Here is a 22361-nt window from a genome sequence, read left to right as displayed (position 1 = left end):
CTATGTGAAGAAATAACAGGTTTGAAGTTATAATGTCTGTCCATTGTGTTGCAGAAGTTAGCATGCCAGCCAGCTAGCCCCAGGTATAAAAAACTCTGTGTTCCAAGCGGTCCAAAGCTCCTGTGCTAGCAGTGAGAACATCCACACTCCCTCAGTGCTGTGGTTAGTTGCACCGTGATCTGAGCTCACAAGCTAAGTGTAGCTACAGTCATTGAAGCATTAAAGGAATACAGTTAGCAGTTAAACTGGTGAATGCTGCCCCTCTTTGATGGGAGCATGAATGCAACAGGTGACTGATTCTCACATATTGCACCTTTAATGATTTACTGTGGAAACAGGTTGAGATTTGTCTTTACTGACACATTTTACACTCATAAGAACAAGAAACTCAGCTCCTAAAGTGATGTCTGTCTGTCTGTCTGTCTGTTTGTCAGTGTGCCTTCTTCAGCATCTTGACAATCTTGGTGAACTTTAGTCGCTTTGCGATGTCCAGTGGCGTTTCTCCATCCTGTAGAAGAAGAGGACGTCTGATTTCAGTCTGATGATGTGAGACCTTGTTGTTGTGATGTGTTTGTGTACGTACGTTATTTTGGATGTTTGTGTCGGCGTTTTTTTCCAGCAGCAGAGGAACCAGACGATGACTTTTCCTCTGACAGATGTAATGAAGAGCTGTGTTCCCCTTCTGCACACAATCACACAAAACACGATGTCCAATCACTGTGGACACTGAGGGAGGAGCTTAACTTGTAACAGAGTATTTCTATTCTTATTAAAGTAAAATAACTTAAAGAGTACTTGTACCCTACATGACCTCTGAACTGTCAACAGGTCAGGGTAGGGTGTGTCCTGTGTCATGGTGTGTTCTGTCTGAACTGGGAGGTTCTGGTGGTACATTTACCTGGAACCTCACTGAAGTCAGACACACCAACAGGAAGTGGTTTTCTGACTTATTGTGCTTGAAAATGGTCGACTCCATATGACGTCGTTCCAGCTCCCACTTCTGACTGCTAAGCTAAAAAGCGCACCTTGAAGGTAGTGATGATAAAACTGCACTATTTCAACACTGACGTTAGCATGGAGCTAAGTTAGCATGAGGCTAAATTAACATGAAGCTCAGTTGAGGCGAGCGTATCTTCAGACTCACGTAGTCGACAGCATCGATGTTGACGTTGCTGCTCAGCACCTCCTTCATCAGAGCCTCCTGCTGCCTTCTCTTCTGTAGCTACACACACACACACACACACACACAAAACTTACTGTGTTGTCTTTATTTTAATCATACCTAATGTTCATTTCTAAAAAACAGGACAGGAAGTGACGATGAGGTAAAGAGTGTGCTGGCCGTAAAGTCGATAGGAAGTGAAGATAAGGTAAAGCGTGTGCTGGCCGTAAAGTCGACAGGAAGTGAAGATAAGGTAACGCGTGTCCTGGCCGTAAAGTGGATAGGAAGTGATGATAAGGTAAAGCATGTCCTGGCCGTAAAATCGACAGGAAGTGAAGATAAGGTAAAGCATGTCCAGGCCGTAAAATCGACAGGAAGTGATGATAAGGTAAAGCATGTGCTGGCCGTAAAATCGACAGGAAGTGATGATAAGGTAAAGCATGTCCTGGCCGTAAAATCGACAGGAAGTGATGATAAGGTAAAGCATGTCCTGGCCGTAAAATCGACAGGAAGTGAAGATAAGGTAATGCGTGTGCTGGCCCTAAAGTCGACAGGAAGTGAAGATAAGGTAAAGCGCGTGCTGACCCTAAAGTCGACAGGAAGTGACGATAAGGTAAAGCGCGTGCTGACCGTAAAGTCAACAGGAAATGACGATAAGGTAAAGCGTATGCTGACCGTAAAGTCGACAGGAAGTGACGATAAGGTAAAGAGTGTGCTGACCCTAAAGTCGACAGGAAGTGACGATAAGGTAAAGCGCGTGCTGACCGTTAAGTCAACAGGAAATGACGATAAGGTAAAGCGTATGCTGACCGTAAAGTCGACAGGAAGTGACGATAAGGTAATGCGTATGCTGACTGTAAAGTCGACAGGAAGTGACGATAAGGTAAAGAGTGTGCTGACCCTAAAGTCGACAGGAAGTGACGATAAGGTAAAGCGCGTGCTGACCGTTAAGTCAACAGGAAATGACGATAAGGTAAAGAGTGTGCTGACCCTAAAGTCGACAGGAAGTGACGATAAGGAAGTGACGTTAAGGTAAAGCGTGTCCTGACCGTAAAGTCGTCAGGAAGTGATGATAAGGTAAAGCGCGTGCTGACCGTATAGGTCGACAGGAAGTGATGAAAAAGTAAAGCGTGTGCTGACCGTAAAGGTCGACAGGAAGTGATGATAAGGTAAAGCGTGTGCTGACTGACCATGAGGAAGTACCCGAGCAGCAGGATGGGCATCAGGATGGCGACCATGAGGTAATCGAGCAGAGACAGCGTCCTCTTGGACACGTAGTGAAGACACGTCCTCTGTTTCTGATCACACATACACACACAAACACATTAACGATTGCAGGTGAGACAGGAGCATGATGACATCACACATCTGGACAAGCACCTTATTGGTCAGCTGGACGTCAGCCCTGTTCTCCAGCAGGTACTGCACCACCCTCAGTTTACCATGGCGACAGGCTGCGATGAGGGGCGTGTCTCCGTTGTGCTCCTCCTGAACGTTCAGCTGAGTCGGGTCTTTACTGAGGAGGTGATACAGCTGGTGGACATCTCCTTCATACGCTGCCTGACAGGAGGGCTGAGGAGGAGAGGAGGAGTGTGTGTGAAGGAGAGGTATCGCAGGTCCTTCCTGCTGCTGCTGTCAGACTGTACAACCAGCACTGCTCCATATAGACCTCACCCTGCACTCTGCACTGTGCAATAAGTTCGTACAAAACTCACTTCTGTTTTTGCATCTGGTCAATTTCCTTAACACCCATATTTATTATTTGTTTTTAAAATCTATATATAAAAATGTGCTGTTAATTTTGCACTATATCATGTAAATATGTATATATGTCTATTCTATTTCTTCCCTTTTTAATTTAATTGTTTACTTTTGCTATTGGATTTTGTTCTTGTAGTATTCTGTCGCTGCTGAGACAAACAAACATCCCATCAGCCAGACATTAAAGAATTTCTGATTCTGATTCTGAGAGAGGAGAAGGAGGAGAAGGAGGAGGAGGAGGAGGAAGAGAGATGAGTTGCATCAAGTTGTTGTCTCAGGGACACCGTCAGCCTCAGACTGTCTCCATGGTGACCGTGTTGATCAGCTGACAGAACCGGTTGGTTCAGTTTCTATCAGGAGAACCATCAGGAACACTTTACACGCACACACACACACCCCTGTTGTGAACAGGCACAGTACAAATAAAGACTGATTGATTGATTGATTGATTGATTGATTGACATGCATCTCCACTCAGTATGGATCTAGGAGTCTTAGGAAGTCAACTTTCTGTTGAGTTCTCTGACATATTTCACATTCTGATCCTTTTCCTCTCCATATGGTTCTGATCGTCTCCAGATGAGACTGAAGCTGCAGACCCTGATCCCAGACCCTGATCCCAGACTCTGATCCCAGACCCTGATCCCAGACCCTGATCCCAGACCCTGATCCCAGACTTGCTCTGGGCAGCTGTCTGCAGTGTACTCATGGAAGTAATTGATCACTTTGACAATGAAGGAATCAACACGACGGCTACTTGAAGACTTTTACTCGAGCACTAATCACTGAGTGACTTGTATGTTGTCTGTGTATGTGTCTCGGGTGAGATCACTCCGTATGGGGGTGAAACGGATCTTCACCTGCGAGCTGATCAGCCACACAAAGCGGAAGTGAAAATCAATAAAATAATAATCAATAAAATCATGTGATCAATGCTGAGGATGATTAATGAAGATTAACGGAGAGAAAACCGACAGTTTGTCTTCTTACCTCCGAGTAAACCAGCCCCATGTCCGCCGGTACGACACACCTGGACACGTCAAGTGACACACACACCGTCTGTAGTAGCACTTCCGCTCACACGTTTCAAAATAAGATTCACTTCACACCTGACTTATTTTCTCAAACGAAGTGTTGTGACACGTGTTCTCGCAGTGTTTCTAAAACATGTTTCACACATAACAATAAAACAAACATCATAAATAAACAACGTAAGAACAAACTGTTGTCTCTTCAGGCCCTTCAAATATAAACTTACATATAAAGTTATTTTTTCTTAATGTTTGAATTTGGAATCAGAAACAAAGTTGTTCCTTCTGAAATGATTCAACTTTTAATTCTAAGTTTAATCATTATTTCATTTTTGTACACAAAAGTATTTAAATGTGTCGATAAAGAAAGAAAAACAAATTAAGGTCAAATATTTTTATTAAATTCATTATAAACACAAACTGTTATTTATGATGACTAGTGGTGGTAAAAAGTACTTTACTTCAGTAAGAGTAGAAATACTGTGACTGTAAATACAGTGTAAAACATCAGTAGGCCTACAGCGTTAAAACATTGTTGAAGTCCTCCTGATGCAGAATAACAGAAATTAATCACGTCAGCTGTTTATAAAGTTAATTCATTAATATTTATGACTTTAACGTGTCTCAGCTGTGAACTGACGTCATAAATATGATCAATCATGTTCAGAAAAGAGACTGCAACGTGTTAATCAATGGATTATGTGCTTTTATTGTGTAGCAGGTACTTCCGGTACATGTCTTTGTAAGTGTAGCTTCACAGATTATGGTCCTTGTAGAAACACCTGCACAGAGACAGAAATCTGTCACCATCTGTTCACTCTCATGTTTCAGACTGTTTCTGATCAATCAGCTGACACATAAATCAGCAACATTAATCGATCTATTGATCTTTGAATCTGGCGACTTTTAACAAAAACGTTGATCTGAGACAAGTTGACACAAGCTGCAGAGAACAGGAAGTGCGTCACAGCTGAAATCAGCCTGAAGCAAAACTGCAAAGACGAAAAAAACAAGTTGGAACAAAAACACGAAGCTGAGATGAGACAGAATAAACCCAAACTACATGACCAACAAAGCTTATCAATACAGCTGATCCATACAGCTGATCAATACAGCGGATCCATACAGCTGATCAACACAGCGGATCCATACAGCTGATCAACACAGCTGATCCATACAGCTGATCAACACAGCGGATCCATACAGCTGATCAACACAGCTGATCCATACAGCTGATCAACACAGCTGATCCATACAGCTGATCCATACAGCTGATCAACACAGCGGATCCATACAGCTGATCAACACAGCGGATCCATACAGCTGATCAACACAGCTGATCAACACAGCGGATCCATACAGCTGATCAACACAGCTGATCCATACAGCTGATCAACACAGCGGATCCATACAGCTGATCAACACAGCGGATCCATACAGCTGATCAACACAGCTGATCAACACAGCGGATCCATACAGCTGATCAACACAGCTGATCAACACAGCTGATCCATACAGCTGATCAACACAGCGGATCCATACAGCTGATCAACACAGCGGATCCATACAGCTGAGTGTGTGAGTTCGGAGGCTGCGGTTCGGTCCGGGTCCAGCAGAGGGGGACAGCGGACCTGACAGTAAAGTACCTGTTACAATATGAGAGTCATGCAGCATGTAATCTGTAAAGTAACTACATACTAGAGTAATCAGATACATGGAGTGGGAGCATACAGTACTTGAGTCGATGTACTTTGTTACCATCGTCACTGTTGTTACTCATGTAATGATACTTAATATAAATCCAACATGGCTGCCTGCAGCTGGATCAGTTTGGTGTCAGGAAAACATGTCAGAGTGAGACATCTTATTGATCTGCTGCTCTCAGTTGGGGCGCATGCGCGGAGTGAACAGCCAGCTGTGTAAAACCGGAAGGCGTGAGTGAGTCATCTTTGCTCGGAGACGATCTTTGAGCTCCTCCATCGCTGTCATCATCAGTCGGTGTGAAGCAGCAGCAGCCGGAGCTTTCAGCCATTTTCTTACCTGCTTCCTCCTGCTCATGTAACCCGGGACCGAGTCCGGATCCAGATCCAGATCCTCAGCCGGGTCACTGTCTCTGTGGGTTTGGGTTCGCACGGGACCCAGTGATGCCGACAGATTGTGGACGTCAGACTGACATCAGAGCACAGGTACATTTACTGTGTGCGTGTGTGTGTGTGTGTGTGTGTGCGTGTGTGTGTGTGTGTGTGTGTGCGTGTGTGTGTGTGTCAACAGAAACCAGTAGAGTGTGTGTGCGCTGATTTGAGTCTCAGCTGAGGTGTTTGAGTGAAGTGAAGTTAAAGGAGCAGTCCCACATTTATCTCTAATAACTGATCCTGAGATGTGAACAGAGATCGTTTCTCACTCATGCTGTCAGAGTTTGGGTGAATAACAGATGAATATGGAACGTGTCTGCTGAGCAGCAGATTACATGACGTCATAAGCAGCAGGTTACATGACGTCATGATGTGGAGCTGCGGAGGTTCCTCACCTCTGTACAGGTTCAGGTGTAGTATAAATACATCATAAGTATAAGCAGGCATGGACTGGCCATCTGGCATACCGGGCAATGCCTGGTGGGCCGAAGCACATTTATGGGCCGGGCTTTCATAATTTAATCCAAAAGTTTTATTATAAATCTTTTTTATTAACCGCGATGGCCCATTGGTTGATTTTCTTGAAGTACATTGGACTAATCCAATCTCACTCAGCCCTCCTTTTTTTTTTCTCAGTGCACAATTTAGAGGGGGCGGCCCATTGGTCCGTCTTCAATATAAACAGTGAACTGAGCCAATCAGGATAAAGTGCGAAGGCGGCCCCACCCCTCCCTGCGCGTCTCCTGTAACTTCTGCTAGTTTCAAAGTGTTGAGCGCGAGGACTGACAACATGGAGCAACCAAAGAGAAAGAGATTGTGTGCTAACAGAAGAATCTCACTGTAGATGCTGCAAAATGTACTAAAATCACAGACATGTTGGCTGGAGGGGCTGCTGTAGCCTCCACGTCCTCTGAGACAGCAATGATCCAGTAACAGCAGGTCGAAGGTGAAGACAGCAGCAGCGGGCAGGAGAGGAGCAGCCAGAGATGATGCTGACTGACAGGGACAGTGTAGTACAGCCGGTAAGCAGGTAGTAACGTTAATACAGGGACTGTGAGGTGATGGAGGGAACCTTAGCTCTATTACATGAAGAGCTCTCAACGGGTCGGACCGGCCCGACAAACCCAACCGGACCCGACAAACCCAACCGGACCCGACAAACCCGACCGGACCCGACAAACCCGACCGGACCCGACAAACCCAACCGGACCCGACAAACCCGACCGGACCCGACAAACCCAACCGGACCCGACAAACCCGACCGGACCCGACAAACCCGACCGGACCCGCGGGCTCTGGCCGAGTTAACGGGCGGCAGACAATTCATGCGGGTGTGTAGCGCTGTTTCGGGTTCGGACTGTAATTTTCAGGCCCGTTGAGAACTCTAATTACATGATAATGATGAGCAATGGCGATTGATTAGTATCGATATTATCTGGCTTTGCATACTTCTCAGAATCTGGCAGCCACGGCACCTTATTCTGATAAACAGCAAACGGTCAATGCTGAGAAGTGTCGGATGAGCATTAAGTGTCTATTTCAGGCTCCATCATAGCATTTTAGATATTTAGGTTAAAGGTGTGTTGAAAGGCTGCATAGTCGTTTGAATGTGTAGCAACCCTCTATGCTGTGGTTAAACATGTTTTAAAAAACAGATTTAAAAACTGCTAAATGATAGTAAAAGCTTTGCAATTTAAGCATTACTAAAGTAAGTGTAAAAAAAGTATAAAAGTATTATTAGCAAAAGGTTTGCCCACATAGAACAAGAGTAGATCTGTCACATGCTTTTAAGACAAGTTGCTTTGCATGAGCTCATACAGCAGCCCTGTTTTTAGCCTGATATAACAATTTTATAGCTTTTTAAAGGGAGCACCTTTTAACCTGAAGAACTAGAATTGAGCTGCTATATCAGGGAAATTCAGAAAATACATATTAGAGATGATTTCAATAAAAAGGATAAAATGATCAATTGAACTACACAGAGCAGACAAAAGTGGTAGAGCTAACAACAGATGCTAAACTTCTGAGATCTGGGATGCCGATGATACATTATGCTTGAAATAGAATATACCTTTACTCAACTATGTGTTGAGTAAATGTACTTATTTGCTTTCCACAATGGTTATTTGATAGACTTCTAAAGTAATAATAAACTGTAGATTTCTAAGAAGCCTAAAGGCAAAAAGTTATGGGGTTTTTTTTCTGGTTGTGCTTCGCTAATTATGAGGGGCCAAAAATGCCAGGGCCGATTTTTTGTCCCAGTCCAGCCCTGAGTATAAGTATAAATACATCAGTAATAATATGAATAAAGTATAAATACATCAGTAATAATATGAATAAAGTATAAATACATCAGTAATAATATGGATAAAGCATGAACTTTGGGTCATGACCGAAAGAATAAGATCCCGGATACAAGCGGCCGAAATGAGTTTCCTCCGCAGGGTGGCAGGGCGCTCCCTTAGAGATAGGGTGAGGAGCTCTGTCACCCGGGAGGAGCTCGGAGTAGAGCCGCTGCTCCTCCACATCCAGAGGAGCCAGCTGAGGTGGCTCGGGCATCTGTTTCGGATGCCCCCGGAACACCTCCCTCGGGAGGTGTTCCTGGCATGTCCCGCCGGGAGGAGACCCCGAGGAAGACCCAGGACACGCTGGTGTGACTATGTCACTCGGCTGGCACACAACTTTGTCTGTTGTGAGGTTGTGAGGTTAAAGTTATATTTGTGCAACCCTCTGAGGTCGAATGACGCGCCGGTACGTCAAAATCACGTGACCTATTTAAGATGACGTAGCAGCAAGACGGAGCCTCAGTAAGTCCCGGTCCGACTTATGTGTTGGAGCAGCCTTCAAGCTGTGTACCAGTTTTTAAATTGTGTTGATAGGCCAAGTAAAACTTATGGACTTATGATAAATAATGTACGGCACGCTTTTTCATTAACATTACCGTCACGTTTGCTGCGCGTTTGGTGCAGGAAGAGACGGTCAACATGGACTTCTCTCACGAAAGTGTCGGCAAGCAGGAAAAGTTTGCGAGCGAAACAACACGTTCTTATTGGTGGAAAAAGGCACCACACCAGCCAATCACAAAATGACATGGCAAGACACGTGATTTGGTTGCTGGGGGACAGGAGGAAGTTGTGGAGGGACCGACAGTGACGGTGAGAGAGTTGAGAGATGTGTGTCAAAATGAAAAAATAACTGTACAGTCACACATGTGAAGTTGTGCTGAAAATGATGACACCAAACAAGGCAAGGTAAATAGTTTCTAAGGTGAAATATAATGGTAAAATCAAAAATAGTCAAAATGGCCAATTATACCCTGGACTGCATAAAATCCCAGTAACACACCCAATCAAAACTCTCTATAATCCAAATTGAAACATATTTCTTGGTCCACATTTAAATTCATCAAGCTATTTATTACCAACACCCCTATGAGGTAGATCTATTCTGCTCTCTGGTAGATCTATTCTGCTCTCTGGTAGATCTATTCTGCTCTCTGGTAGATCTATTCTGCTCTCTGGTAGATCTATTCTGCTCTGTGGTAGATCTATTCTGCTCTCTGGTAGGCCTATTGTGGTCGTGTGTGTGTGTGTGTGATGTCTGGCTTGTCTTGGACACAGGGCAAGGGGGGCTTCAAGGAAAAAAGGTTGGGAACCACTGCTCTAACACCTGTTGGCTCGTTCATGAGGAGTGGTCGAGTCGGAGGAACAGGACGCGGCGCGTGCTGCTGACTGAACAGGTGACTTGTTGTGTTGTGGAGGTGAGTCAGGACGCGGCTCACTGAAAGCTGACTGTCGCCGCTGCAGGCAACAAACTGGGCTGGAAATGTGACATAAAAGCTGCCGATCCAGAGACCGTCTGCAGACATCTTGAGACCTGCAGCTGCTGCAGCTGTTGTCTCCGGCATGAGTGGTTCTGGTGGTCGGGCTGTGGGTTTGTGTCTGGCAGGCAGCGATGTTAAAGTCCCAGAGAAGATCCTGAGAGATACAGCTGTCTGTGACTCATCTACACACTGCTGAGGGAATCCTCAGTCAATCAATACATAATCAATAAAGTATAAATCAATCAATCAATCAATCAATCAATAGATAATCAATAAAATATTAATATATCAATAAATATATAAATAAAGCACAAATCAGTCGTTTTCACTTTATGGTGAAGAAAGTGACACCTCCACTCATGGTGAGACGACGTGGCGGCAACATGGCGGCAACATGGCGGCGGATGTTGGGTTTGTGGCGGCTCGGCTGGTCGTTTGTGTTTGACGAGCAGCTCTGGATGAGCTGATGTCTGTGATGATGTCATCTTTGAAACTGAATGTGGTGCAGCAGGATGTTTGAGTGACAGGTGAACACACCTGCAGCAGCTCAGGTAACAGCTTGTCACACCTGTTCACCTGCTCATCACGCACGCACACACACACACACACACACACACACACACACACAGCTTCAACAGGAAGTGACTCAAATGTTTATTTAAGAACCAAGCAGCTGTTTGACCCGACCGGCCATGAACGGCTCTTTGCTGACCAATCAGAGAGTGAGGAGGGTGTGATGTCAGACTATCAGACAGGTGTGGAGGAGGTTTGTCCCTCTTCTTCCTCTATCACTTTTTTCATAACTGTGATAATTCTGAGAACTGATCAACAGTTTCAGTCATTTTATATGAAAATCTATAAATTAAACTCTGACTTGATGAAAATTAAATATTTTAAAGTTTTCACTTCAAGACTTGTTTTCTGAACAAAATGATCGCCATCAAACAGTTGGACCTTAATTCTTCTTCTGGTGTTTTTGTCTGTTATCAAACGTGTTCAGTGCTTCTGAGGTGTCTGTTCAGCTCCACATTCTGAGCTATGATTTAACGGTGACAGGATGCTTGTGTTTAAATTAGTGTAAGACTGTTTGGGTTTACATGTCCAGGGGCCCCCGGAGCCACTAATCAGCGCTGTGTGTGTTAGAAGTTAGCTAGAGCAAGAAGTTCGGAGCTGACTTCATGTATACATTTCCATGTATGTACAGAGAGACAATCCTGTCTACTTTCAGCTGTGAGCTCTAAGACGTGACATCAGTAGAGTAGGGTAATACAGAGAAGATGAGGTATTCCATAGGGGGTGTGAGGCAGACCAACCCTTCTTTCCTCCCATTGGACAGATGGACCCTCAATCCACCAAAGTGACCAGTTAGAAGAAGTAGGTCGGTGCGGGCAAAGGGGCTTTAAAAAGGCCCGCACAGGCAGAGAAAGTGGGGTGGTTAATTGTAGATTTCCTAAGATCAAAGGCTGGAGAAGATTTCTGATAGAGCAGAGGGCAGAGCATTGCCATGGATTTGTGAATACCAGGGGCATCATGTCTGATGGTTCTGATCAGTAATCAATCAGGGCATCACGTCTGATGGTTCTGATCAGTAATCAATCAGGGCATCACGTCTGATGGTTCTGATCAGTAATCAATCAGGGCATCACGTCTGATGGTTCTGATCAGTAATCAATCAGGGCATCACGTCTGATGGTTCTGATCAGTAATCAATCAGGGCATCACGTCTGATGGTTCTGATCAGTAATCAATCAGGGCATCACGTCTGATGGTTCTGATCAGTAATCAATCAGGGCATCACGTCTGATGGTTCTGATCAGTAATCAATCAGGGCATCACGTCTGATGGTTCTGATCAGTAATCAATCAGGGCATCACGTCTGATGGTTCTGATCAGTAATCAATCAGGGCATCACGTCTGATAGTTCTGATCAGTAATCAATCAGGGCATCACGTCTGATAGTTCTGATCAGTAATCAATCAGGGCATCACGTCTGATGGTTCTGATCAGTAATCAATCAGGGCATCACGTCTGATGGTTCTGATCAGTAATCAATCAGGGCATCACGTCTGATAGTTCTGATCAGTAATCAATCAGGGCATCACGTCTGATGGTTCTGATCAGTAATCAATGTCAGCTCTGTGTCTCTCTTCTTCTTCTTTGTTTTTAAATGACTCACAGGATGGTTAGTTACGGGTTGTCATGGTAACTGTGATGAGGGGCAAGCCACACATGGCCCACTCTGATTGGCTGCTGAGTGTTAGCTTTAGCCACTGTGCTAGCTGAATGTTTTCTGTCTCCCTGCAGTGAAGCATCATGGGAGGTGGCAGATGGACGAGCCGGGCGTCAGCTGACCAGAGCCTGTGACACACACACATACACACACACACACACACACACACACACACACACACACACAATGACGATGGAACAAGGCTTCAGCTTAAATGCACTGGTGAGTAAACTGTATGTGTGTGTGTGTGTGTGTGTGTGTGTGATTAACCCTAACCCACTTCAAATTAAAAGTCTTTTGTGTTTGAGTGAATTAAATCAAATTTGGATGAAAGACCGTTTCCTGTAAGTTGTCTTTGATGATTTGTGAAGTTTTAATGAAATCTGTGTGAGAACATTTAATGAAGCTGAAGGTATAAACGCAGCTGAACATAACGATTAAAGAGCCAAAACTAAAATTCTGTTTGTTTTAAGCACATTATTGAAACAAACAAACTCAGTCGGGTCAAAGCTGGACTTTTGTCCTGAGGACACAGCTGATTGGTTGCTAACAGTTCTCCTCTGTTTACAGTCTTTATGCTAAGCTAAAGAAACAAACAGAAATAAATGTTGAAGTGTTCCTTTAATGTGTTTTATTTTGTTTTATAAAGATTCCTGAAAAAAACAAAACACAAAAACTAAATGTGATGAAAGTGAAATAAACTAAAAGATGATCACAGATTCTTCTGGAGTTTATTTGATTCTCACTTTTATGTGGGAATCATTTTTAATGAAAAACACTTGTTTAGCTGTAATTTGTTATTTATTAGTCCCAGAAACATATTTCTCCTCTTTCCTCTCTTCAGTTTCTTCTTCTTCCCTTGTTTCCTTCCTTGTTTCCTTCCTTGTTTCCTTCCCCTTTTCCCTTCATTCACACGTTGGTGGTATTCCTCTCCGTCTTCGATCTCTTTCCGTGGTTGGCGTCGCCTCCCGAATAAAGAGCGCCAGTGAACAGAGGAGTGTTTCTCCTCCTCCAACAACAGCTGATCAGAGGAACAAATGCTGCATTCAGGCTCCCCACAGGGACCGTAAATCTGAGTTTCAGCTCAGCTGTCAGATGTTCGTGTCTGGTGTCACCAAAAAACGTTATTTTCTGTGCTGCAATGTAACTAAGTACTTTTATTCAGTACTTCAATGCAAATTGGAGGTGCTTGAGTATTTCTATTAGTTGCTTCTTTCAGACTGTCTCTGTTTAAGTCCTCAGTGTGTTGTTCCTTCCAGGACCTTCATACTGTAGTTTGTAATATAGTAACTTCATTACAGTTACTGTAATTACTTTCTGATCTGCGTTGTGCAGAAGAAGCTGGCGGCAGAACCAGACTACACGGATGTGTCGCTGACAGCGGTGGAGCGCGTGCGGGCGCTTGGGAAGATGGGATGCAGCGTGGAGATCAACGAGGACATCGAACCGAGGCGCTACTTCCGTTCTGGAGTGGAGATGGAGCGCATGGCGGCGGTTTACCTTGAGGAGGGGAGCCTGGAGAACGCCTACGTCCTCTACACCAAGTTCATCACGTCAGAAACTTCTTTCTATTGTTGTTTTGATATGTTGACAGGTTGTGACGTTGTTGTTTAACTGCTGTGTTTGTGTGTTCAGTCTGTTTGTAGAGAAGCTGCCGGCTCACAGAGACTACCAGCAGTGCAGCGTCCCAGAGAAACAGCTCATCATGAAGGTAACTACACAAACATGGAGGATGCACACAGACACAACGCTGCTGTGAACATTATGCACCTCATGCAGGTACGTGAACCTGAACCAAAGCACTGGAGTGTGGATATCTGGGGGTCTGGGGATGGTCGCCGGGCGTGTGGTGCCTGGTGTCCAGGGACTGTCCCCTGATGTCAGGTGACCAGCAGAATGTCTTCATACATCTTAAGACTCTCCACAGACTTCTTTTGACTTGAAAAATCAACAAAAGACCTCGAGGTCACCTGATGCCAGATCCCCAGACTTACCCCAGATGTGCAGAGACAGTCTATAGGTCCCCAGATGTGCAGAGACAGTCTGAAGGTCCCCAGATGGGCGGAGACAGTCTGAAGGTCCCCAGATGTGCAGAGACCGTCTGAACAGTCTGAAGGTCTCCAGATGTGCGGAGACAGTCTGAAGGTCCCCAGATGTGCAGAGACAGTCTGAAGGTCCCCAGATGTGCAGAGACAGTCTGAAGGACCCCAGATGTGCAGAGACCGTCTGAACAGTCTGAAGGTCCCCAGATGTGCGGAAACAGTCTGAAGGTCCCCAGATGTGCAGAGACATTCTGAAGGTCCCCAGATGTGCAGAGACCGTCTGAACATTCTGAAGGTCCCCAGATGTGCGGAGACAGTCTGAAGGTCCCCAGATGTGCAGAGACAGTCTGAAGGTCCCTAGATCTGTAGAGATAGTCTGAACAGTCTGAAGGTCCCCAGATGTGCAGAGACCGTCTGAACAGTCTGAAGGTCCCCAGATATGCAGAGACCGTCTGAACAGTCTGAAGGTCCCCAGATGTGCGGAGACAGTCTGAAGGTCCCCAGATGTGCAGAGACAGTCTGAAGGTCCCTAGATTTGTAGAGATAGTCTGAACAGTCTGAAGGTCCCCAGATGTGCAGAGACAGTCTGAACAGTCTGAAGGTCCCCAGATGTGCAGAGACAGTCTGAAGGTCCCCAGATGTGCAGAGACAGTCTGAAGGTCCCTAGATGTGTAGAGATAGTCTGAAGGTCCCCAGATGTGCAGAGACCGTCTGAACAGTCTGAAGGTCCCCAGATGTGCGGAGACAGTCTGAAGGTCCCCAGATGTGCAGAGACAGTCTGAAGGTCCCTAGATTTGTAGAGATAGTCTGAACAGTCTGAAGGTCCCCAGATATGCAGAGACCGTCTGAACAGTCTGAAGGTCCCCAGATGTGCAGAGACAGTCTGAAGGTCCCCAGATGTGTAGAGACAGTCTGAAGGTCCTCAGATGTGTAGAGATAGTCTGAACAGTCTGAAGGTCCCCAGATGTGCAGAGACAGTCTGAAGGTCCCCAGATGTGCAGAGACAGTCTGAAGGTCCCCAGATGTGCAGAGACAGTCTGAAGGTCCCTAGATGTGTAGAGATAGTCTGAACAGTCTGAAGGTCCCTAGTTGTGCAGAGACAGTCTGAAGGTCCCCAGATGTGCAGAGACAGTCTGAAGGTCCCTAGATGTGTAGAGATAGTCTGAAGGTCCCCAGATGTGCAGAGACAGTCTGAAGGTCCCCAGATGTGCGGGGAAAGTCTGAAGGTCCCCAGATGTGTAGAGACAGTCTGAACAGTCTGAAGGTCCCCAGATGTGCGGAGACAGTCTGAAGGTCCCCAGATGTGCAGAGACAGTCTGAAGGTCCCCAGATGTGCAGAAACAGTCTGAAGGTCCCCAGATGTGTGGAGACTTTCTGAAGGTCCCCAGATGTGCAAAGACATTCTGATGGTCCCCAGATGTGCGGAGACAGTCTGAAGGTCCCCAGATGTGTAGAGACAGTCTGAACAGTCTGAAGGTCCCCAGATGTGCAGATACAGTCTGGAGGTCCCCAGTTGTGTAGAGACAGTCTGAACAGTCTGAAGGTCCCCAGATGTGCGGAGACATTCTGAAGGTCCTCAGATGTGCAGAGACAGTCTGAAGGTCCCCAGATGTGTGGAGACAGTCTGAAGGTCCCCAGATGTGCAGAGACAGTGTGAAGGTCCCCAGATGTGCGGAGACAGTCTGAAGGTCCCCAGATATGCACAGACAGTCTGAAGGTCCCCAGATGTGTAGAGACTGTCTGAACAGTCTGAAGGTCCCCAGATGTGCGGAGACAGTCTGAAGGTCCCCAGATGTGCAGAGACAGTCTGAAGGTCCCCAGATGTGCAGAGACAGTCTGAACAGTCTGAAGGTCCCCAGATGTGCAGAGACAGTCTGAAGGTCCCCAGATGTGTAGAGACAGTCTGAAGGTCCCCAGATGTGCAGAGACAGTCTGAAGGTCCCCAGATGTGTAGAGACAGTCTGAACAGTCTGAAGGTCCCCAGATGTGCAGAGACAGTCTGAAGGTCCCCAGATGTGCAGAGACAGTCTGAACAGTCTGAAGGTTCCCAGATGTGCAGAGACAGTCTGAAGGTCTCCAGATGTGTAGAGACAGTCTGAAGGTCCCCAGACATGCGGAGACAGTCTGAAGGTCCCCAGATGTGCAGAGACAGTCTGAACAGTCTGAAGGTCCCCTAATGTGCAGAGACAGTCTGAAGGTCCCCAGATGTGCAGAGACAGTCTGAAGGTCCCCAGATGTGCAGAGACAGTCTGAAGGTCCCCAGATTTGCGGGGAAAGTCTGAAGGTCCCCAGATGTGCAAAGACATTCTGAAGGTCCCCAGATGTGCAGAGACAGTCTGAAGGTCCCCAGATGTGTAGAGACAGTCTGAACAGTCTGAAGGTCCCCAGATGTGCAGATACAGTCTGAAGGTCCCCAGATGTGCAGAGACAGTCTGAAGGTCCCCAGATGTGCGGGGAAAGTCTGAAGGTCCCCAGATGTGTGGAGACTTTCTGAAGGTCCCCAGATGTGCAGAAACAGTCTGAAGGTCCCCAGATGTGTGGAGACTTTCTGAAGGTCCCCAGATGTGCAAAGACATTCTGATGGTCCCCAGATGTGCAGAGACAGTCTGAAGGTCCCCAGATGTGTAGAGACAGTCTGAACAGTCTGAAGGTCCCCAGATGTGCGGAGACAGTCTGAAGGTCCCCAGATGTGCGGGGAAAGTCTGAAGGTCCCCAGATGTGTGGAGACTTTCTGAAGGTCCCCAGATGTGCAGAAACAGTCTGAAGGTCCCCAGATGTGTGGAGACTTTCTGAAGGTCCCCAGATGTGCAAAGACATTCTGATGGTCCCCAGATGTGCAGAGACAGTCTGAAGGTCCCCAGATGTGTAGAGACAGTCTGAACAGTCTGAAGGTCCCCAGATGTGCGGAGACAGTCTGAAGGTCCCCAGATGTGCAGAGACAGTCTGAAGGTCCCCAGATGTGCAGAGACAGTCTGAAGGTCCCCAGATGTGCGGGGAAAGTCTGAAGGTCCCCAGATGTGTGGAGACTTTCTGAAGGTCCCCAGATGTGCAGAAACAGTCTGAAGGTCCCCAGATGTGTGGAGACTTTCTGAAGGTCCCCAGATGTGCAAAGACATTCTGATGGTCCCCAGATGTGCGGAGACAGTCTGAAGGTCCCCAGATGTGCAGATACATTCTGAAGGTCCCCAGATGTGCAGAGACAGTCTGAAGGTCCCCAGATGTGTAGAGACAGTCTGAAAGTCCCCATATGTGCAGAAACAGTCTGGAGGTTCCCAGTTGTGTAGAGACAGTCTGAACAGTCTGAAGGTCCCCAGATGTGCGGAGACATTCTGAAGGTCCTCAGATGTGCAGAGACAGTCTGAAGGTCCCCAGATGTGCGGAGACAGTCTGAAGGTCCCCAGATGTGCAGAGACAGTGTGAAGGTCCCCAGATGTGCGGAGACAGTCTGAAGGTCCCCAGATATGCACAGACAGTCTGAAGGTCCCCAGATGTGTAGAGACTGTCTGAACAGTCTGAAGGTCCCCAGATGTGCAGAGACAGTGTGAAGGTCCCCAGATGTGCGGAGGCAGTCTGAAGGTCCCCAGATGTGCGGAGACAGTCTGAAGGTCCCCAGATGTGCGGAGACAGTCGAAGGTCCCCAAATGTGCAGAGACAGTCTTAAGGTCTCCAGATGTGTAGAGACAGTCTGAACAGTCTGAAGGTCCCCAGATGTGCAGATACAGTCTGAAGGTCCCCAGATGTGCAGAGACAGTCTGAACAGTCTGAAGGTCCCCAGATGTGCAGAGACAGTCTGAAGGTCCCCAGATGTGTAGAGACAGTCTGAAGGTCCCCAGATGTGCAGAGACAGTCTGAAGGTCCCCAGATGTGTAGAGACAGTCTGAAGGTCCCCAGATGTGCAGAGACAGTCTGAAGGTCCCCAGATGTGTAGAGACAGTCTGAAGGTCCCCAGATGTGCAGAGACAGTCTGAAGGTCTCCAGATGTGTAGAGACAGTCTGAACAGTCTGAAGGTCCCCAGATGTGCAGAGACAGTCTGAAGGTCCCCAGATGTGCAGAGACAGTCTGAACAGTCTGAAGGTTCCCAGATGTGCAGAGACAGTCTGAAGGTCTCCAGATGTGTAGAGACAGTCTGAACAGTCTGAAGGTCCCCAGATGTGCAGAGACAGTCTGAACAGTCTGAAGGTCCCCAAATGTGTAGAGACAGTCTGAAGGTCCCCAGATGTGTAGAGACAGTCTGAAGGTCCCCAGATGTGCAGAGACAGTCTGAAGGTCTCCAGATGTGTAGAGACAGTCTGAACAGTCTGAAGGTCCCAGATGTGCAGAGACAGTCTGAACAGTCTGAAGGTCCCCAGATGTGCAGAGACAGTCTGAAGGTCCCCAGATGTGCAGAGACAGTCTGAAGGTCCTCAGATGTGCAGAGACAGTCTGAAGGTCCCCAGATGTGCAGAGACAGTCTGAACAGTCTGAAGGTCCCCAGATGTGCAGAGACAGTCTGAAGGTCCTCAGATGTGCAGAGACAGTCTGAAGGTCCCCAGATGTGCAGAGACAGTCTGAAGGTCCTCAGATGTGTAGAGACAGTCTGAACAGTCTGAAGGTCCTCAGATGTGTAGAGACAGTCTGAACAGTCTGAAGGTCCCTAGTTGTGCAGAGACAGTCTGAAGGTCCCCAGATGTGCAGAGACAGTCTGAAGGTCCCCAGATGTGCGGGGATCTCAGGAGACGGTCTGGGTATTTGTAACAGTAATACTTTGTCTTTGTCTCTTTAGAAACTTCAGGAAGTGGCTTTTCCTCGTAAAGACGAGTTGAAGACACGACTTCAGGAGAAATACAGCAGGGAACACAGCGAGTACCTCAGAGCCCAGGCATGTGTGAGTGTTGTCCAATCGGATCACTCCATGAGTGATTACCTCTTGATCAGATTTTGAAAACAGACTGAAAGGTTTATTAATGTCTCAGAGTCTCACACAGACACACAGATCATGATCTGATCCAGCAAAGCTCGTTCCCTTCTTTTCCTTCTATATGTCATGTAAATATATTTATGTATTTTATATAACGAGTTTAAATCTGGACTCCTCTGTAAGATGCAGTCATCAAAGACCCCCAGCTGACACAAACCTGATCCTGTTTTCTCAGAGCCAGGCGGCCATGATGGTGGATGGGTGTGGCCAGCAGCTGCAGCAGCTGTCCTTATTGGATGAGGACAGGAAGAGGATACTCCTATTAGAGGAGGAGAGGCAGCGTGTGGCCGCGCTGCGACGCATGCAGATCGAATCAGAACAATTTCGCTACTTCGAGGACCAACTGAGGCGCCAGGAACTGGCCAATAGGAGAGGAGAGGAGGAGGAGCAAAAGGTGACATTGGTACTAGTGTTACTACAACTGACACTTACTGTTACTAACACATACATACGACTACTATAACCACTACTACTGCCCTGCTGCTGATACTCCTACTACACCTAGTATCGCCTGTATTGCAGTATATTTGTAGTCCAATTTTCTCCTTCAGGTGGCGACCAAAGTGCCTGAGGTGACGGATGGCTCCTGTTTGTCTCGGCAGCCAATCAGAGATGGCGCACGCTCCCAGGGGGCGGATCCTAACAGGAACAGACCGCCAGCTCCCATCAGACAGCCAGCTGCGACACTGGCTGGAGTACAGAGTGAGTACAAATACACAGAAATGTAGCAGACCAGTGTGTGTGTGTGTGTCTGTGTGTGTATGTGTGTGTGTGTGTGTGTGTATGTGTGTGGAGGGGGTGTAAATGATGGTTTGTTTGACTCTTTGTGTGTGTGTGTGTTTGTTTCGTGTGCAGCTCAGAGGGTGGAGGGTCTGAGGCGGGTGGTGATTCCCAGAGATCTGACGTATCGTTTCCTCCTGCTGGCCGACTCGAACACCGCCAGAGGAATCGAGACCTGTGGAGTCCTCTGTGGACGACTGGTGAGACTTAGTACCGTTACTAAGTAACTAAGTACTGTGGCTGAGTGCACAGGTGAGTCACACATCACCTGAGTGGATCCCACTGACAGCCTCTCTCTCTCCTCTCTGTCTGAATGTCTCTCGCCCTCAGACTCACAATGAGTTCATGCTGACTCATGTCGTGATCCCAAAACAGTCGGCAGGTCCAGATTTCTGTGACATGGAGAACGTGGAGGAACTGTTCAGTTTCCAGGACCAACAGAACCTGCTGACGCTTGGCTGGATCCATGTACGCGTGCATGCTCAACACAGGACCAGAACACACACACAACACAGGACCAGAACACACACACGACACAGGACCAGAACACACACACGACACAGGACCAGAACACACACACGACACAGGACCAGAACACACACACGACACAGGACCTGTGTCAACAATAACAACTAATCCTGCAGCTCCTGAAAGAAGAGTGTCCTCAGCCTGACTGACCTCACAAAATCTGAACAAGCTGTGGCAGGTTTGTGTCTCTGACCTTTGACCTGTGTGTGTGTGTGTGTGTGTGTTTGTGTGTGTGTGTGTTCAGACTCATCCCACTCAGACAGCCTTCCTCTCCAGTGTCGACCTCCACACTCACTGCTCCTATCAGCTGATGCTGCCCGAGGCCATCGCCATCGTCTGTGCTCCCAAACACAACGAGTGGGTCTCTCTCTCACACACACACACACACACACACACACACACACATTGTTCTTAACTGGAATCAATATACTGATGTTGGTACAGGTGTTAGGACAACTTCACCACAGGTGACTCAGGTGATTTGATCCCTCCTCTCCCTCAGTACCGGCGTGTTCAGGTTGACCGGTCCGGGGATGTCCGAGGTTTCCGGCTGCAGACTGAAAGGTTTCCATCCTCACTCCAAGGATCCTCCTCTCTTCAGTGTGAGACACTTGTTTACATGGGTGACATCAGGACGCTGCTTCAAACTGTTGTCATGGAGATTATTTTGTTCTCTTCTGCTACACTAAGCTAACAGATAAAACATCTAGCATGAACCCTGAGGACTGTTTCTGTTCACATGTGCAGTGACATGATTCATGCAGACTGACATAAAGTCTCTGTCTCTCTCTCTCTCTCTCTCTCTCTCTATGTCTCTCGCCCTCTCAGGTGTGTAAACATGTGATGGTGAGGGACTCAAAGATCAGCCTGTTGGACCTCAGGTGACAGACAGGAGGCAGCGTCTGTTTACTGCAGGCTGTCTGTCCAAACTGTGAACACAGTGTGTGTGTGTGTGTGTGTGTGTGAGAAGGGTTTTCATAATCATTGTTCTTTTTTTTCAGTGTACTTTGTTCTATAAATCAGCTGCTGCTATGCACACACACTCACAAACACACTCTGCTGTCACACACACACAAACACACACACACACACACACACACACACACACACTCACAGGAGTGTACTTTGCTTTTTGTTTGTGATCAGTTGGTGCTGCAGTGTAACGAGTGTTTCAATTAAGAGTTTTTGTTACAGCTGAGTGTGTGTGTGTGTGTGTGTGTGTGTGTGTGTGTGTGTGTGTGTGTGTGTGACAGCTGAGTGCCTTCTGATGGATTTCCTGCTGTCCTTCTCTGTGATGATGGCGCCCTCTTGTGTCGACATGCAGTATTTCTCTCTCTGTGAACTACATGATCGTTATTGATCCGATCAGAGAAGACCAGTGAGTGTGACGTCACACAGGATCAACAGCTGGTGCCTTCACGCCTCGTGCTCAGTGGTTCTGTGGGTTTGATGTGCTCCTCTTGTCATGATGATGTCACTAATAACTTAAACAAATCTGATCAGCTGGACGAGATTTCAGTTTGTGCACCAGCAGATGTTTAAAGTTCAGGTGTGTGTGTGTGTGTGTGTGTATGTGTGTGTTTTCTGACCTGCTGTTTTTAGACCGACTGCCGTGTTTTGGTAATAAAAGACGTCTGCTGCTCCGACAGTCTGACAGTTTCCATCAGAAGTGTGTGTGTCGACTCACTGCTCGCCTGATCAGCTGTCAGAAGAACTCAACAGTCCTACTCGAGTTAAAGTAAAGATACTGTGGTAATCTATTACTCTGGTAACAGTGACAGTCACACATATGGTGGGGACTGGAGTATCCAAAGTACAAATCAACGTAACTGAATATTTTTCCATTCATTTTTTTATTAATGTGATTGATAATAAAATCAATTAATTTAAAAATGTAATACTTTGTATACAGCA

At 46.8% G+C, this 22361-nt stretch overlaps 2 protein-coding genes across 12 annotated transcripts; one reads left to right on the top strand and one right to left on the bottom strand.

Moving 5' to 3' along the window:
- Window positions 1–249: 249 nt before the first annotated feature.
- ankrd22 (ankyrin repeat domain 22) lies at window positions 250–6111 on the bottom strand. Of its 3 annotated transcripts, none has more exons than XM_030400797.1 (6): window positions 5995–6111; window positions 2543–2734; window positions 2353–2460; window positions 1145–1222; window positions 584–682; window positions 250–508 (listed from the first exon to the last, which is right to left on the bottom strand). In XM_030400797.1, exons 1-6 carry the CDS (start codon window positions 6010–6012, stop codon window positions 431–433), a joined length of 573 nt encoding a protein of 190 aa, XP_030256657.1. In that variant the 5' UTR covers window positions 6013–6111; the 3' UTR covers window positions 250–430. The 3 variants fall into 3 exon arrangements, with proteins under 3 accessions (XP_030256657.1, XP_030256656.1, XP_030256658.1); XM_030400796.1 differs by lacking the exon at window positions 5995–6111 and adding an exon at window positions 3914–4020; XM_030400798.1 differs by lacking the exons at window positions 2353–2460; window positions 5995–6111 and adding an exon at window positions 3914–4020.
- Window positions 6004–22116, top strand: stambpl1 (STAM binding protein-like 1). Of its 9 annotated transcripts, none has more exons than XM_030400780.1 (13): window positions 6004–6140; window positions 12214–12361; window positions 12984–13324; window positions 13475–13692; window positions 13775–13850; window positions 18945–19040; window positions 19315–19542; window positions 19691–19841; window positions 19995–20119; window positions 20250–20387; window positions 20692–20804; window positions 20950–21049; window positions 21276–22116. In XM_030400780.1, exons 3-13 carry the CDS (start codon window positions 13235–13237, stop codon window positions 21330–21332), a joined length of 1392 nt encoding a protein of 463 aa, XP_030256640.1. In that variant the 5' UTR covers window positions 6004–6140; window positions 12214–12361; window positions 12984–13234; the 3' UTR covers window positions 21333–22116. The 9 variants fall into 9 exon arrangements, with proteins under 9 accessions (XP_030256640.1, XP_030256646.1, XP_030256641.1 ...); XM_030400786.1 differs by having other exon boundaries at window positions 18945–19046; window positions 19315–19533; window positions 19742–19841; XM_030400781.1 differs by having other exon boundaries at window positions 18945–19046; window positions 19315–19533.
- The last annotated feature ends 245 nt before the right edge of the window (window positions 22117–22361 follow it).

Source organism: Sparus aurata, chromosome 20, assembly GCF_900880675.1.
Source record: "Sparus aurata chromosome 20, fSpaAur1.1, whole genome shotgun sequence".
Classification (NCBI taxonomy): Eukaryota; Metazoa; Chordata; class Actinopteri; order Spariformes; family Sparidae; genus Sparus; species Sparus aurata.
This window is presented reverse-complemented; position numbering and strand designations above follow the sequence as displayed.